Source organism: Schistosoma haematobium, chromosome 5, assembly GCF_000699445.3.
Source record: "Schistosoma haematobium chromosome 5, whole genome shotgun sequence".
NCBI classification, from domain to species: Eukaryota; Metazoa; Platyhelminthes; class Trematoda; order Strigeidida; family Schistosomatidae; genus Schistosoma; species Schistosoma haematobium.
In genome coordinates, this window is record NC_067200.1 from 15,493,231 (window position 1) to 15,510,674 (window position 17,444).

Below are 17,444 nucleotides of genomic sequence, written 5' to 3' on the forward strand. Positions count from 1 at the left end.
ACTTCCACTTTCATTGTTGCCGTAACAGAGTATTTAATATATGTTTCATTACAGGCTGAAGAATGATGAGAAACTAGAAAATATTCAGAAATGCATGATCTAACTTGGTGATAAACCTGTCATAAGCACCCAGTCTTCCTCTTGACATAATGAATTACAACTCCCTACAAAAACGATGCTACCGAATTCCCACTCAGAGACTGAATGCTATCCTACTCTCACGAATACTAAGCTTTTTACGTTAAATGACTAGTAATTGAGCATTATTGAGCAATTTCGAACTGAAAAGAAACAGATAACCAATTCTTCTTGATTTCCAGTGATTTTTCAGCTGATGCCACAGACCATGGCTTCAAAAAATGATAATATAACACTTTCAGTAAGTAATTAGAAATAGATGTAACTACTTTATCAAGTGCAGTTTTATGCACTCGGCTTTGAGCCACATTGTTTTTGTGAGGACCAGTGATAAAACATGGTTATCCAAATTGAAATAGATGTAGCGACGTTTCGATCGAGGGCCTACTATTGAAACACCAGCCATCTACCGAATCTTAGTGCAATAACGATAATAGTTTAAGCCAGAGAACAAAAATATTTAAAAAAAACTACATGCTGATAATCCATAGTAAAAACAAAGGGTTAGTGTTAAAGTGAAGACAAAACAACTTCGCATAACATCATTATGCAATACAAAATAAGTAGCCCTAAGAGTTCGTTGATTTATCAATTAAATAATGCAAATATTTCAATATAAAGCTTTAACTCATCAGCATGGTTGTATATGACTGTTTACAAACCAGTGGTAAGTTTGACACCACAATACTGCACATAACACTGAATAACAAGCATTTGTCATTTATCGTATTTCACAATTTATCAAGTTTGTTTATAAAATGAAAACGGGGTAATGAATGCATTAGTCATAATAAAAGAAATCAAGAAATATTCAGAGAGTAATAATAATAATAATAACCGACAAAACTTCACGTATAATACAAAACAACTAAACTCGATCCATACAAACATACGTTATGCACAAAACGAATAGAGGTTAGGCAAATATATCAACATATAAACTGAAAAATATGACAGGATTGCACACAAATGTAGTATATCAATATATTTTACAGGAAAAAATATACTCCATAAGGGTGAATACACATAAATGTAAAGATAGATAAAACCTAATTGGTGGAAAATAATTATTTATGAAATAGTTAATCTACAGTCAGTCGATAAAGTACAGGTATAGGAGAAAATACAGCCTTTTCCGAGAAGACACTGACAAAACTAGAGAAAGGGAAATAAATAAACAATGGAATCATTTAGAAGTGTGGATTCGTCGATTGTGAAGTATTTAATTTAAATCCTGACGCACGTACAGGTGTTTGACCTGGAAAGTAATGATTAGCTACACGAGCTGCTTCACGTAGACCACTTAAAAGTGCACCATGCACAGTAGCTGGATAACAACGGCAAGTATGTTCACCAGCAAAAAATATACGAGGATTATTAGTTGGCATAGAAATATCACTGGAACTACTAGAGTAATAAACTGGTTCACCAAGAATATCATAATCAGCACCTGTGGCTCCAACAGCAATATATGAGTAAGATCCACGTGAATATGGATCAGTTCTCCATCGCGTGACATATGCATCAATTGGCTAGAATAAATAATTAAATATGGTAAACAATTTAATTGATTCAAAACAAAGGAATGGTGTGCAGAAATCTGTCGTATAAGACTGTCCCGTCTGTTGAATTATTACTCAAGAAAATATATCTAATCCGGTTGGATTAACACCAAATGATTAGAAAATCGATAAGCGATCATTGATTTTCGACAAGGATATACAAAACATCCAAAATGATGCAAGAAATGTAGTTGTGATGTACAATGAATACAGTTGAATGAGTGATTCCGTACTAGAATAAGAAATAATTTCTTAATATTATATTCATTATAATTGGAAATCACAGACTTCCAGAGCAAAATAAAATTTATTTATTTTTATGATAACACAACACTTCTAGTATTAATAAAACTGTGTTAAAGTGAGTAAAATTGACAATAATTTCGTATGAACTCATTTCTAATCACCAAAGGTAATCTGAACGCAGGGTTCTACGACTAGCTTCTTTGCATCATTACCTATGACAGTTGTCCGAAATTTTGATATAACAGTCGAATGTTTTGAACAAAACACATCCACATATTTAATCTGTTCAAAACAGGGGACAAAAGTAACATGTGTTCTAATTATTCAGTAAAACTAATAAATAGCAGACAACTACAAAAAAGGTTTTAAGTCTATGCTAAACGAAATGTAGTAGTCTTTACGGATCTAATTAACAATGGATATGAAGTTTTGAAATTATTTTACTTCGACAACTAATAAGCCAACATTAGTTCAAAGTGAGATCAACAGTATAACAAATACTTTATTAAATTAGCGTTTATCCCCGGCATTGCTTATTTGAACAATATTGAATAGCTTGCTAGTATTTGGAACGCCATTTATTTGGTCTTTTATATTTAAATCATAATACTGAGATTTAGTTGCATGAGAAAAAGATAAAAAATAATAAACCACCTACATTTTTATTTTCAATAAATTAAACTTACATTTGGTATAATAAGTTTCTTCTTTTCTTGATTACTATGGATTCCACCATTACAATTACTAATGTTACTGTTATTATTATTGTTACTAACACTACTACTACCTTCTTGGCTGAAAATACCACGAAGAACTTGCATAGCTCGTATAATAATAGGTTCTTTAAGTCCACGACCTAATAGATGAGATGTTGGTGTGGCAGAATTATTGACTAATGAGTTTTGACCTTTAGATCCTGGTGATAGACGTCGTGTAGGTGAAGTTTTCTCATTTTCTAAATCACATGCAGCATGACCAGCAATTAATGCTATCAATACAGGCTTATCAGTAATTGACCAGAATAAAAATAATTCACCACGCGAATTTGTTGATTCATTCACATGTCCAAATAGATTGTGTGAACGATCCCAAAAACTCTTCTCAAATATAAGTACAACCTAGAGAACGAAAGAGATAATACCGATTAACACTACGTGAATATGGTCATTGAAGTCATGTTCATCGAGAGTTGCCAGCAGGACAACGAATCTACACCTAGGTTGGTTTCCTTTGTAAGGTTGAAATTTGCTTTGTTTACTAATTATATTATGATTTTCAAACATACACTGAACAACTTTGATAAACCAATCATCAAAACAAAGCTATTTTTGTATAACATCAAATGTATGGTTAAAATTTACGCAGAGTAATCAGGGTTCGTCGTAATGTCCATTATCAACCGGAACAATGTAATGTTATGATTGAATAGATTAAAATGATAAAAAGCAAACACTTCAATGAGCAACACAAATTGGTAAAAAAAAAAATACAGTTGGATCCTCCCAGTACCTTGTCTCATTGGGCCACAGAAGTAGTAGAAGACAATATTTAGTCTGTGGTTATGATTAATCATTACTTAGCAAACTTTTGAGCTCCGTACATACATTTTCAGCCAATGTAAAATTATAATGGGAGTGATGGAACGGTGTAAGCCGATTGGTCCAACAGCAAAACGAACTATCCAGTAAAATCACTCAAACCATGTAGCAGCATGAACTGAATTGAATAAATTACTACTACCTTTGAAGCGGACGCTACTCAGAAGGATGTTTGTAAGTAGTGTGTAGCAGGATCTGATGCCGAAGTTACAGCAATTGTCAAACAGAGCGAAGAGTTTCATTGCGTCGACAGCACGATATCGGCAGAGTACTTGGAAACCAGAGGAGTAAACAGTCCAGATGGCAGAATACACCGAAAGATGAAAATGGACGATTGAAGACTACGTATATTTAAAAGACTAATAATTGAACGAAGAATATTCTTTTCGATAAATTCTCTTCAGGTTCTACAATTATATATCCAAATTAATAATCCCTTAACATGGCCATTTTTCGGATTATTAATTTGGATATATAATTGTAGAACCTGAGGAGAATTTATCGAGAAGAACATTCATGGTTCAAATTACTAGTTTTTTAATATGATGGGGATCTTTAAACGATTACATATATGTGTTAAGTAAATATTTTGTAACTTCTTACAACAAATACACTTTCCTTCTGCCTATTGCCTTCTTTACATCTTGTATGGAAATAGCTTAAGATGTTGATATCTGAATAAGTTACATAACATAAATAATTTAGTAATGAACAAATATATCAACAACTAGACTTTCTAACCAACTAACACAAATCGGTGAAAATAACAGTTAACAATAAAAAATCACGGAAGTCTAGTCAATCATATGAATATTATTTTTCTCTAGAAAGAGGCCGATAACTCAACAATATTTAAAATTATAGGAGACGACATCTACTCATAAAATTTTACTAATGAATGGATTAGTAGCAATGAAAATATACATTATAAAACGATCGTTTGTATATTCCAAAAAAGAACTAAAGTTTATAAAGAGTAAATAAATGAAAGAATCAAACTAATACATATTTACGCAATTCATTTGATAAGTACAGATCCATGTTTTCATTCATGTAAGAAAGGATTAGCGCTTTAAAATGTATGTAATTGGAGCAAGCTCCAAACATGGAATCCTTATGGATGAAGTAAAGTTAATAATTGTTCTCAACACACAGGTGTTTCTAATAAGAGGTTTAAATGTTAGCTGATTGGAGAAAGGAATTCTCCAAATCAAACAAAGTGGTAACGTGATATCAGGTCATTTGAACTAGTTATTAACAATGACCGCGTAGCTGATAGAATTTGAACAATACCAAAGGACTAGTACAGTAAAACAATGTCGGTTACTTACTCATTGATCAGTTAGTCAACATCTTTCAACAAGAAAAATATTAAATAAGACCTGATGTTCTAAAATGACAGCTAACACTAGGTAAAGAAGAGGAATAGTAAACTAGAAGTCACTAAATCGAGATAATAACACGAACACTGTTTCTGTCGTCTTTATCTTACAAATATTAAAAGGGTAATAGTAATCAAACAACAAACTCGTAGTATATTCGATCCTTGCTCCTGTTTCGATTTGGGAAGCCGATTAATATCTTCCGGCCCCGTGTATCCAGTGTAATGTAAAACTGACTGCACAAGGTTGTATTTACAAAATGAGTAATACAACCTAAAAAAATACCAATATGTCACTCGGTATACATCTTTGTATTATATGTAATGCTTACCTTATTCAATACACCAAATCCTAAACGCTGAATAGCTGAAATTTTCCAATCAGGCAAACGTGGCTCAAAACGTGGTACAACTAATTTTGTAAGACAATTGTTAGATGATTCATTTGTTGTAAATTGTGATTGATGCATGGTTGTTTCATTATCTTGTTGGATAATTTCTTTTAAGATACCTAATGGTAGAGTGCAAATTAAAGCATCTGCTTCATATTCAATTAAATCATCTTGACTAAATGCCGAATTAAGGACATCCACTTGAACACCTGTAAAACAAAAAGATATTTTGATATTAAATTATACACCAAAAATCTTCCTTGTGTATATATTATACGTAAATATGTTGTATAACATGACAGAATGAGAAAAGTGAAAACTATTCATATCTTGAGTAATCTTTTATTCTCTGAGCTAAGTTAATTTATTTTTCAGTAATAAATATCATAATTGAGCTTCAATGAGAACATCAACATTGAGGTGCAAGTAAATTCAGATGACCAGTTTCAAATAGGAAGAAACGCTCGTTATGTATACCACTATCGGGCACAATCAAAATATTCGAAAGTGGTTTATTTATTATCTCATTATGCTGTCCAGTATGACAATGAAAGCTTAACAATTAAACCGTATTATATTATTTATTGTAAGATTTAAAAACAATCCAGCTATAAGACAGACAACCAACACTGATCAAGTTAAGCTTACTGTATGACGATGTAACTCATCAGACACAGATTCATGTACTCGGTTTTGAATCACTGTTTGTGTAAAGGTTAGTGGGACTAACCAGATGTCACAACCGATATAGGTGAAACAGGGTTTGAGCTCACGACCTACGAGTTAGATGACTGTTTTAACGGATACGGTACTGTAATATATATATGCTCTAACACATGCATGACCGAAAATTCATTGTGTAATGTAAAATTTGATCATCCACTATTCAACCATTAAGCAAGCTTAACTTAAAAATGATTTTTTCAACATTAGATTTAAAATAAAATTCGTGAATATCTTACCTCTTTAAATTCATATCATTCGAATTTCTTCAAGAAAATTACTTACTCCTGTTATTCCTCGTGGAGAAACACAGGCCGCTCACCAGTATTCAACATCTAACTGTGTTCTGGGCAACCCTTTCCAGTTGCTATTCATTGTTTTGTTGTCTGCTTCCAATTCGCGACGCAATGGTCTTCGGTCTTCCTCTTTTCTTCTTTTCCTCAGGACTCCAGGCTAGGGCTTTCCTCCTGATGCAGTTTGCTGATTTTTTTAATGTGTGTCCTACTCACCCCCAGTGTCTTTTCCTAATTTCCCTCGGCTGGAAGCTTGTTTGTTCTCTGCAACAGTAGGTTGCTGTTTATAAATACTTGTGCTTTTTAGATGATGGTTGTAGTAGTTTTCCAAGCCTCGACTCCATGTATTTGAACTGTCTTGACGTCCGTCGTAAGATTCTGACTTTGATGTTGGTTAACAATCTTTTTGAGTTCCACATATTCTTCAAATGAAGGAATACTGCCCTTGTTTTGCCAATCCCTGCCTTGATATTTAAATCAGATCCTCCGTGTATGTCGTTGGTGCTGCCCAGATATGTGAAAGATTCCGCATCTTTCTGAGCTTCTCTATCAAGTGTGATTGGATTGGTGTTCTCTGTGTCGCATTTCAGAATCTTTCTTCCTACCTTGTTTCTGTTGAGGCTTACTGTTGCAGATGCTGCTGCTACACTGGCTGTCTTCCTCTGCATTTGTTCGTATGTGATAGAAGATCTAGATCATCTGCGAAGTCTAATCCATCTAGCTGCATCCAAGCTGTCCATTGCATTCTGTACTTTCCCTGAGATTTGTAAGTTTTTATAATTCAGTCAACCACCAGGCGAAAGAAGAAGGGCAAGAGTGAACAGCCTTGTCTGACATCGATCTTCACTTGGAATACATCAATCAGATGTCCTCTATGCACGACATTTCAGTATAGTCTATCGCACGAATACCCTATGGTGTTAATAATCTTCTCACGTATACTATAGTGTCGAAGAAGGTCCCATAATGTTCTCCTATCCACACTGCCAAACGCTTTATCATAATAAGGGAATTTGATGTATAGTGACGAGTTCCATTCAAATGATTGTTCAACAATGATTCTTAGTGTCGCGATTTGGCCTGTACACAACCGACCTTTACGAAACACAGCCTGTTAATCTCGAAGCTGAGCGCCTACTGAATCTTTCATCTGGTTCGACAATACAAAACAAACGTTCCCTGATACTAATACTAGTGTGGTGCCTCTGTATTTCCGACAATTTCTCAGATCTCTTTTCTTTGTTATCTTGATGAGGTATACTACTTTCCAGTTTGTCGGCACTTGTCCTTCCTCCCAAGTCTTCCTGAATAAAATGTGGAGGATCTTGACAGTTGCTTCTACGTCTGACTTTAGTGCTTCGACTGGTATGTTGTCAGGTTCTGCTGCTTCCTCACTCGTGATCTGTCTGATGGCCATGATGATTTCTTCGATGGTTGGTGAAATGACAACTATAGGAAGGTCTGTGTGTGTTGTTTCGATGTCCGGTGAGTTCAGTGAGGCTGGTCTATTCAAGGGTTCTTCAAAGTGGTCTACCCATTTGTTTCTCTATTCTTCAATCTCAGTGAATGGCTTGCTTTCTGTGTCCTTAACTGGTCTCTCAGTTTTATTATATTTCCCTGTCAGTTTCTTCGTTGTCATATAGTTGTCTCATGATTCCTTCTCTTGCAACCTTTACCACTGTCGTTGCTAGGTCCTTCACGTATTTCTGATTTTCCACTCCAATGCTCCTCTGCACTCTCTTGTTTGCTTGTGCATATTCAGCTTGTCAGTCAGTCAGTTACAACGTAGGACTAGGCACATACATGCATCTGTTCAAGTTGCCACACCTCATTAGCACAGCAAGACGAACACGGGATTCATAGAAGCAGTTAACTCAATGATGTAAGATATAAAGGAAAGATTTTAATTAAGGAAATAATGCAGATAAAAAGAATTAGTTCGTCGTAAGAAAGATATGAAATAATTTTAACCTCATAGTTTAAGGGAAGACAAAGAGTGTATACACCAACGCCATTGTGATCGATTCTGAGCCATGTCACCAAGAGTCTCCAACCATTGGTTACGATAGTCACGCGGACCCCAACCATTTAGTCTACATTTATTTATTATTTATTTATTTGAACACATATATATTGGTACAGGAGTGCGCCAAATATATATGCGCTACACAAAACAATGAGAATTTAAGAAAAAAATGAGGAACGTAAAAAAAATTTGAAAAAAAAACAATAATGAAGAGATTGGTGTAAGGTAGTGTAGTAATAATAATAGTAATAATGAGGGAACGGAAAGGCACGATCAGAAGAAATCTTCCAGTTAAGGGAGACACAACCACTTTTTATGAAAAAAGTAAAAGAAGGTTACAGCAAGATCGCCACTGGCTTCTATTCTGAGCCATATCTGATAACGTCTCTAGCCACTGTAGCACCATCTCTCGGACCACAACCAGAGAGTCATGAAGCACCGACAGAAGCCTGTCCTTTACATCTTTCTTTCATACCACGACACCATGTCATGCACTGACCACCTCTCCGCTTCTTCCAACCAGTCCCAGAGTCGGCGAATAATGCACGATGTGGAATTCTCTGGGACGACATTCGTAGAACATGTCCAAGCCACCGAAGTCGGTGTTTCAAGATGGTGACATCAGTTGCATTATCATCTCTGTGCCCGAACACACGATGCCGAACCTCTGCATTACTAACATGGTGTTGCCACTGGATGTCAGCAATCCTTCGGAGACAACGATGATCGAACACAGAGAGTCTTCTAACGTCCTCAACTCGGAGAGGCCAGGTTTCACAAGCATAAAGCAAGACTGCTCTCACCGACGCGTTCTAGACCCGACCTTTTGCGGCCAGACTAACATCACGAAGGCGCCAAAGGTGGCCCAGATTGGCATAAGCCGCTCTGGCTTTCACTATACGTGCATTGATCTCATCACTCACGCCCCCACCAGCACTTATGCAGCTACCCAGATACGCGAACTTCTCAACTACTTCTATCTGCTCACCATCCAGGGTGAGTACAGGGTTAGAATCCTGCCAGTCTTGTAGAAGTACTTTGCACTTCGAAGGTGCAAAGCACATACCGTACCTACGGACACTGGTTGCCAACTGATTAAGCGCGAATTGCATGTCTTGGGGATTATCGCACAGTAAGACAATATCGTCCGCATACTCAAGGTCGAGAAGTCTTTCTCCAGGCAACAGATCCACACCACCATTACTTACATCCATCAGAGCTGTTTCCAGAATGTCATCGATGGCAAAGTTGAAGAGGAATGGTGAGATTGGGCAACCCTGCCTAACCCCACTGCTCGAATGGAACAATGGAGAGAGGTGGTTGTATACCCTCACTCTGTTTGAGGCGTTTGTGTATAGGGCTTTTAGGATGTAAATAAACTTCTCAGGCATACTCTTCAATAGAAAATCCCAGGGAACAGTCCTATACAACGAATCGAAGGCAGCCCTGATGTCAAGAAACACTACGATTTTGGCCTTTGATAAGTATGGCGGTGTTCTAACATTTGGCGGAGGGTGAAGATATGATCAATACATCCTCGACCAGAACGAAACCCAGCCTGCTCCTCGCGAGTCAATCTTTCTCGGATTTTGAACAACCTACGAAGTATGACGGAAGCCAATAGCTTGAACGCAATCGGAAGTAGACTTATCCCCGATAGTTGTTACAGGAACGACGTGAACCCTTTTTAAAGATAGGGACAACTATCGACTCATTCCATGACGTTGGTATACTCTCTAGTTCCCAAACCTTTGTGAATAACGTCGTCAATTCCTTAGTCAGAAAGTCACCACCATCTTTAAAAAGAGCCGGAGGTAAGTCATCTGGGCCAGGTGATTTGTAGCGCTTCAAGAGTTGGAGTTCCTTGCGGACTTCCGCCTCATTTGATGGATCAGTCGTCACCTGCCATGGAGGGCAGGACAGTCTGACCGATGTTGCCGGAGCAGCAGGCCAGTTGAACTGTCCTTCGAAAAATTCTGCCCATCGTCCAAGACGTCGATGGATGTTAGTGATTGGCATCCCGTCATCCTCGCAGATTGTTTCGCTCACACCAGACTTCTTGCTGCCAGTGGCTCGGATGAGTTGGAAGAGCTTCCGGTAATGACCAGATGCAGCTGCTGCTTCCAGCTCATTAGCACGCTCCGACCACCAGGCTTCTCGGTCCTTACGCAAGCTTTGCCCAATTTCCTTACGTAACATCCTTCGTTTGTGGTCAAACTCACGGTCACCCGGAATAGACCGACGGGTTTCAATGAGTTGTAAGGAGCCTGAAGAAACCCAGTGCCTATGGGCGGGACGTTTCGCGAACCCACAACTGACTGTACCCGCCATTTTCATGGCTTCATGCAATTGCAATCAATGCTCATCTATTCTTTTCGGTGGAATGGTAGCTAGCCTAGAAACTAGCTCGGTTCGATACTTACTAGCAACAGAGGTTGCAACCAGCTTGCTAATATCAATCCGTTGATGGCGGTCAGTTCGTTGGCCACTGAAAAGTAAGGCAAGATTGGCGCAGACCAAGGCATGGTCAGAGTCCAGATAGGTACTCCAAAAGGAGCGGCAGTCTTGTACACAACCACGCCAGCGGTAGCTGATCGCGATGTGATCAATCTGAGTCCAGGCTTGGGATGTAGAGGAAGGACGCCAGGTGGCACATCGGCGATGACTGTGCCGAAAGTTAGTGCTAGCCAGAAACAGGTTGTGGTCTGTGCATAGTTGCAATAGACGGTCCCCGTTATCTGACCTGCGACCAACGAGTCCCGATCGGCCACCTAAACAACTCTCTTCTGTGCCTAGACGCCCGACCTGAGCATTCAAGTCTCCCGCTAGTACTATAATATCTGTCGAACGCGCTTTCTGGAGAAGAACAGATAACTGGTGGTAAAACTCATCCTTGATTGCATCCGGGCTGCAATCTGTCGGGGCATAGGCGGAGATGACGAAAAGAAATCGTTTCTCACGCCGATTTCTTCTCACTTTGATGGAACTTTCTAATCTAACAGCACATAACCGACTGTTAGTGGGGATCCAATCGATTAGTGCTGCCTCAGCTCTAGCGCTTAGTGGGACACCAACGCCAGCAAGACCAGACGAAGATGCCATAGGGTCCCCGGATAAGCGCACGTAAAACAAGCTTTTCGAAGCGACAGATGGAGGTCGAATTTGTAGTACTTCACCAGAGTCTTGAATACGGGTCTCGGATAGACAGCAGACATCGATATTAAGACTTTCCAAAGACATAGCCAGCCCTATCTGTTGTCCAACCTGCATAAGTGTGCGAACGTTGAAGGCAGCCAGTTTGAATGGTGCACATGGTTTCAGAAAAACTGCTTCAGTCCTCGTATTCGGTAGTAACATACAATTTTCAACCGGACAGTGACTCGAGAACATTTAGATAGAGTCGAATTTCCACCATAGACGAGCTGCTGTATAAGTCGAAAAAAAGTAAGTATAGACAGAGTAGGAATAAAAGAGGATGAATAATGATGTAGTAAATAATAATAATAATAATAATAATAATAATAATAATAATAATAATATTTGAATCATTTGAATGTTCGTCGAAGCAAGAGAATTAGTTTCCATGATCATAGACAGTTCAGTTCATTAATTGTGTGTGGGCTGTGATACTGCCCGGGTGCCCAAACCGAAGCAGGTGGTTTTCTTAAGGGGCCACACCCCGAGCCTTTGACCTAATGGTCTAACCCACAAGGCAGTGGAGCATCGTAAGGAGATGCAGTCCCATGGTAGCCGGTGACCAACAATTGGTTCATACGCCATTTGTTCCCGCAGGATACTGGAGCCCATGTGAACCATTGATTTGGAATCCGGTTAAAGCGCCGGACATTCGCTTTTCGTCCTCTCATCTTCGTAAACAACACTCCCGCCACGAGAAGGCAGTGAGTAGGACTTCCCTGGCAGAGGCTGTATACGCGTGACCGTGTGAGAGTATTTCGAGGAGAGCGAACCCACCCCGCTCTCGGCCATACCAGGGCATTTGGGGGCTATTTTAGGAAACCCTGGACCCGGGTTTCGTGCTGCTTGGCACTCGTCAGCAAGGTGTACACGTAATCTTGAGGGAACTGGTGCCCCTGGTGGATTCGATCTCGTGTCACCCAGCTTCTAGTCTACATCCACCAACATGACTCAGACTAGAAGTTAGTGACTCCAAGCACTGATGTTACGTTTTGGTTTGGCCGCCCCTTTCTTCTAACCATCCCCAACACTGGTTAGCGTTGCATGTCGTAATAATCGGTGTTTAGGCATGCGTAACACGTGGCCCAACCATCTCAGTCGATGAAGATTCACAACCTCATCAACTGATTTATCATCATTCCCTAATACCCTGAGTCTAAACTCACTATTACTTACCTGGTGATCCCAGCAGATGTTGGTAATATTTCTGAGGCATCTGTGGTCAAATTGTTAATGATATTTGATGAACATGAAATAACCATCCTTAACTCTACTATCTAGTCTTCTTTTTGTCATTATTATTGATGAAGTAAGGACGTAAAATCACTCGATGTATAGTTAGCATTTGAATGACAATTTATAATCACTTAAAATCTGACAAGTCTATTTTACAAAATATACGAATTTGAATATAAAATTTACCTGTATTAGAGTAAGAAATACGTTTAACTGTACTTTTCAATTCAATATGACCAGGTCCAAGTTTATAAGTGGATGAATTTGATGACGATGTTGTTGTTATTACAGATGTAAGATGATTATCACGAGGTTTTAATCCAACTGTTAATGACTGACCAGATGTAATAAAATGTGCTAAATTATCGGTTACTGATCCGTAACCGTCTTGTAATACGCAATGATCACCGCTTAATTCAAACAAATCATCTTGATCCCAATGACGTAATGATAAATTATGCAATTCTGTGGCATTGGCAAATTCCAAATTAGCTAAATGCCAATCAAGTATAGAACGTTCTTCTTTGGTTAAATACATATCTCTGAAGGAAAAGAAAGTAAAGCGACAGAACAAAGAACATGGATTGTGTGAACAACCAAAAAGATTGTTAATGAGAAATTCATTGAAATAACAGAGAAAATCAGTGATAGGATGTTTGAACTTGTCCATACTAAAACGGATCGAGTCTATGATTGAAATAAATTCACACACTATCCATTTACACATATACAATAGTGACAATAGTAAATATTGATACCGGTCAAACTAAGGAATAAAACTAATAATGTGGACAGTACAAAGGGAATTAGAAAAATACCAACTGTGACAGATAACAGAAACTGGCTTTCTTCCATTACACTTCAAACCTTGTTTTCCTATAATGTTTTAATCGTTCGGTTTCTCTTTAATTTCACTGTTTTATGGTAAATAATAAGAATTTAAATGGACAGCTTATCTCAAGTTTTATGATATTTCAGTCAGTTAGTCAGTCAATCGATTGATCACAGTATATATATATATATATATATATATATATATATATATATATATATATATCATGAACAGTGATACAACCCTGGGGGGAGTTAACCAAATCGAAATAGATAGGTGCGGAGGTAGTATTCAAGACTGTGACTCGATAGTTAAAAATCGAGCACTTTACAAACATTAAGCATGATAAAACTAAGAAATATTTAATAATAAAGTTTATCGGATACAAGTTTACTCATGAATTTTTGAGTCATATTAGCTGTATATGGGCTGGTCAAACTAAAATGGAATGTTTATTAAAAATGTACTCGGAAAAAATTACTGTGTTGAACTTTCAGTTAAGCATCTTAAATTAAGCTTAGATTTATACAAAAGTCGGAAATAGGTTCCCTTTATTGATAATTTTATTGTGTGTGTGATTCCTCTCCTAAGCTGGGGAAATATGGGAATTAAGTACGTAATTTTTGTCAGTAGGACATTTACAAAATATATTAATTTTTAAAAAAACCAAAATTTGTCACGTGACTATTCAGTCTGGGCAAAAAAGTTGATATAATGCTATTTATAAAGTAAAACCTTGTGGTCCTAAAGATTTACGTTCAAAATGAATAAAAAGATTGATTTCCTCACTCTATCAGTATGTTTCTTCAGTTTGTACATAATAACTGTATTTCCTGAGATATTTTTAGAGGACTTTTTAATGAAAATATTAAACCATGAATGACATGGCCAGAGTTGTACAGATTTGTCATTTTAGTGAATATATATGCATATACATTAAAAAAATAATTTGGTTGTCCCCACCTGAGTTCTCTTTCACAACATACGTATATATGTATGTATATACATAATTATTGATTATACTGATCAAATTATTTTCAAGGTTCAACAAATCTGAATAATTTTATTTCAAAGTTCAATAATGTGTCAATTTATATTGCTTAATTCAGTGACATCAAGTAATTATCTATACTAATGAAGGGAGTGTTGAGCAGATTTTCAATTTGTAACCTAATAATAGCGGCTGGATATTTTGATCAAAGCAGAACGTTATCTATATCATAGTTATTATTCTTGTCTATGAAAGTTGTAGGACTAATGAAGCCCACTGAATATATGCGAAATAGATATCTACAGAGGTTTTACCAACTTTTACAATTTCGTATAATTAAGTTTATTACTTGTAGCCAGTTTATGAAAAGTAACATTAAAAGTTTTTCTTTCATTTTACCAGTAGTGAAGTAAAACAAGTTTATATTGATAGCTCGCCTGATAAATAATCCAGCGGAGCTATTTAAGTTTCCTTTAAAACAAAAGCATGAATTACCATGTATTTTGGTAATCCCAGTAACGATAACAGAACAACTCACAATATTTCCTCATTAATCGAACCTTATAAGACCTATTTACCAATGATTACTTATTTAATACAATTTAGGAATATAAAATGTATTAATTTATTCTTATTTTCTAATTATCATCTTAAAAACATTCTTTAAAATCTCCAACATTTTCAGATACATATTCAAATAGCAATTTCCTCAAAACAAATATTATATTAAGCTAGCAGATGAGATTAAATTACCATATTTTTACGGACTGCAATCTATGGTACACCCTTTATCACACGGTTGAAAATACATAGCCCTCTCAGCAAATACACTAAGTGGACAATGAAACTTTTCTTTAAAACGTGAGAATAATCCAAGAAGTTTATAAAATGGTAAGAAACATTTGTGGAGATAACACATTAAAGAAAATAGAGCCTCTCGATTGAGCCGATACATTTAGTAAGAGCCGTAAGGACTACGACGATGACACGAGGTCAAGATGACCATCCAATATCTGTGGTCTCTTGTGCTTAACGATTGTCGATTTGCAGTCCGATGGCTTTTGGTCAACTGAGTTAAAGATAGACATTATCTGTGAAAATTATATTTGAAATAATTTCAGCGATTGAAATTTTAATAATTCCAGCGTTCAGTCCAACAAACTTGTCTCTATATTCGGCGCTCAATTTTTGTCAAAATATTCGTTCTAATACTGATGAATATTCGTATGAATTAGAGATAATTGTCTGTGAATGCAATTTTATTGAAACATCAAATGACAGTCTAAATTCAACAGTCTTTTAAGAATGCTTCAAATAATGGAAACAATCTAAAATTACCAGATATTATAATCATTTAACATATATATAGTTGCATGTACTTACTTCGGTGGTTCTTGAAGTAATATATCTAATTGCTTATTGACTTGAGACAGGGCAATTTGAAGTGGTTGAAATTTCTTCCAAGCTTCATGTAAATGACTAAGTAACTGGCGAACTTCGAATTGAGCGCTAACATTAAATACTGGTAACGAAGGACGTTGAGATAGATCAGTAGCGGAGGATAATCTTACCGCATTGTTATCAGCTGATCTGGTGAAATCGTTATGAAAATGGGAAAAAGACGATTAGAGGAATCACCATAGTATATGTTATATAGAACAAATTGTCATAATACATTTACTTTTAAATATCAACCATTCTGCTTCTATGAAATCAAATTATTAATATTGATATTTCGATTTTTGCATAGTAGTTGCCTTTCCATTATTTTTATGCACTCATAAATGTGTGGCTAGAAACGGTAGTTTTAGATGCGCTAGTGGGAACTTGGACTAGGCCCCCTAAAACTGCATTCCTACCGGCTGAATCACAATGCCACTTTAGGGCACTGCGTAAATAACTGTGTTTTTTATTGTTTCCTTCACTATCTAATTTATCCATTATTTCAACTGTTATTAGTTGGATTTAATAATAATCCAGGATAATATGAACCTGAGCTGTACAGTTGGGCTATATGAGTTGTTTGGTAAATTCAGAGTAGCAGCTTCTTAAATAACATAACACTTAATAGTATTTCTATATTTCATTTTTTAATAACTACAATAAATTAAATATAAATTTTTCGTTCAACTTCGTAGTATGAATATCACAGCTGTGAGAAATTTATTAGGTTTTGTAATTTACCATACGCTGTAGGTTTACAATTCAGTTGAATACTGTAAATTAGGAAGCGCTAGAGGCCACCGGTCTTATATTTGACTGTTGACCGGATGTACTGAATGAGAAATTTCACAGTGTACTACATCCATCTTCATTTAACACGAACAATATACGCAAAAAAACTCTAATTGAACAAATAGACTTCGTCTATTTACTTTTATGCAAATATTTATGTATTGAGTTGCATATATATAGACTGGAAGAGAGCCAAAAACTTTTTAATACGTGGCAAAAAAGTCAACAATAAAATTAACTATGTGTAAACATATTCATCAGAGATCTCGAAATGAATTTTATGAATAATAACCAATAGGCCATGTATAGAACAAAAACGGTGAATCAATAGAAATTATGATCAATTATTGATTACTTTTGTGATCCATTTGATGAAGCTGATTCAATGACTAGTTTTCCATCTAGTTCAGTACTACTGGAACGAGGTGAACATGATGAATCATTGCGTACACGAGATTTATTTTGCGTAGGATTTTGTGTTTTAGATTGTTGAGTATAGTGATGGATTGGTGACGATTGGTTATTTAATGCTTTTGATGCTGAATGCCACTTTTCATAAGCTGCTTCAATATTTTTACGTTCAATAACCATCTATG

General features: G+C 36.5%; 1 protein-coding gene across 2 annotated transcripts in view; it reads right to left on the reverse strand.

The window, feature by feature from the left end:
• Positions 1-274: 274 nt before the first annotated feature.
• The window catches only part of KDM1A_1 (Lysine-specific histone demethylase 1A), a 33,410-nt gene continuing 16,240 nt past the window's right edge, over positions 275-17,444 (reverse strand). Inside the window, exons 8-13 of one of the 2 annotated variants that reach the window (XM_051217565.1) lie at positions 17,204-17,439; positions 15,997-16,203; positions 12,977-13,332; positions 5,258-5,526; positions 2,633-3,064; positions 275-1,670 (exon numbers count right to left, since the gene is read on the reverse strand). In XM_051217565.1, the coding sequence (XP_051064981.1) occupies positions 1,329-1,670; positions 2,633-3,064; positions 5,258-5,526; positions 12,977-13,332; positions 15,997-16,203; positions 17,204-17,439 (1,842 nt within the window). In that variant the 3' untranslated portion in view covers positions 275-1,328. Of the gene's footprint in view, positions 1,933-2,632; positions 3,816-5,257; positions 5,527-12,976; positions 13,333-15,996; positions 16,204-17,203; positions 17,440-17,444 lie in introns of both variants that reach the window. The other variant, XM_051217566.1, reaches the window with a different exon arrangement.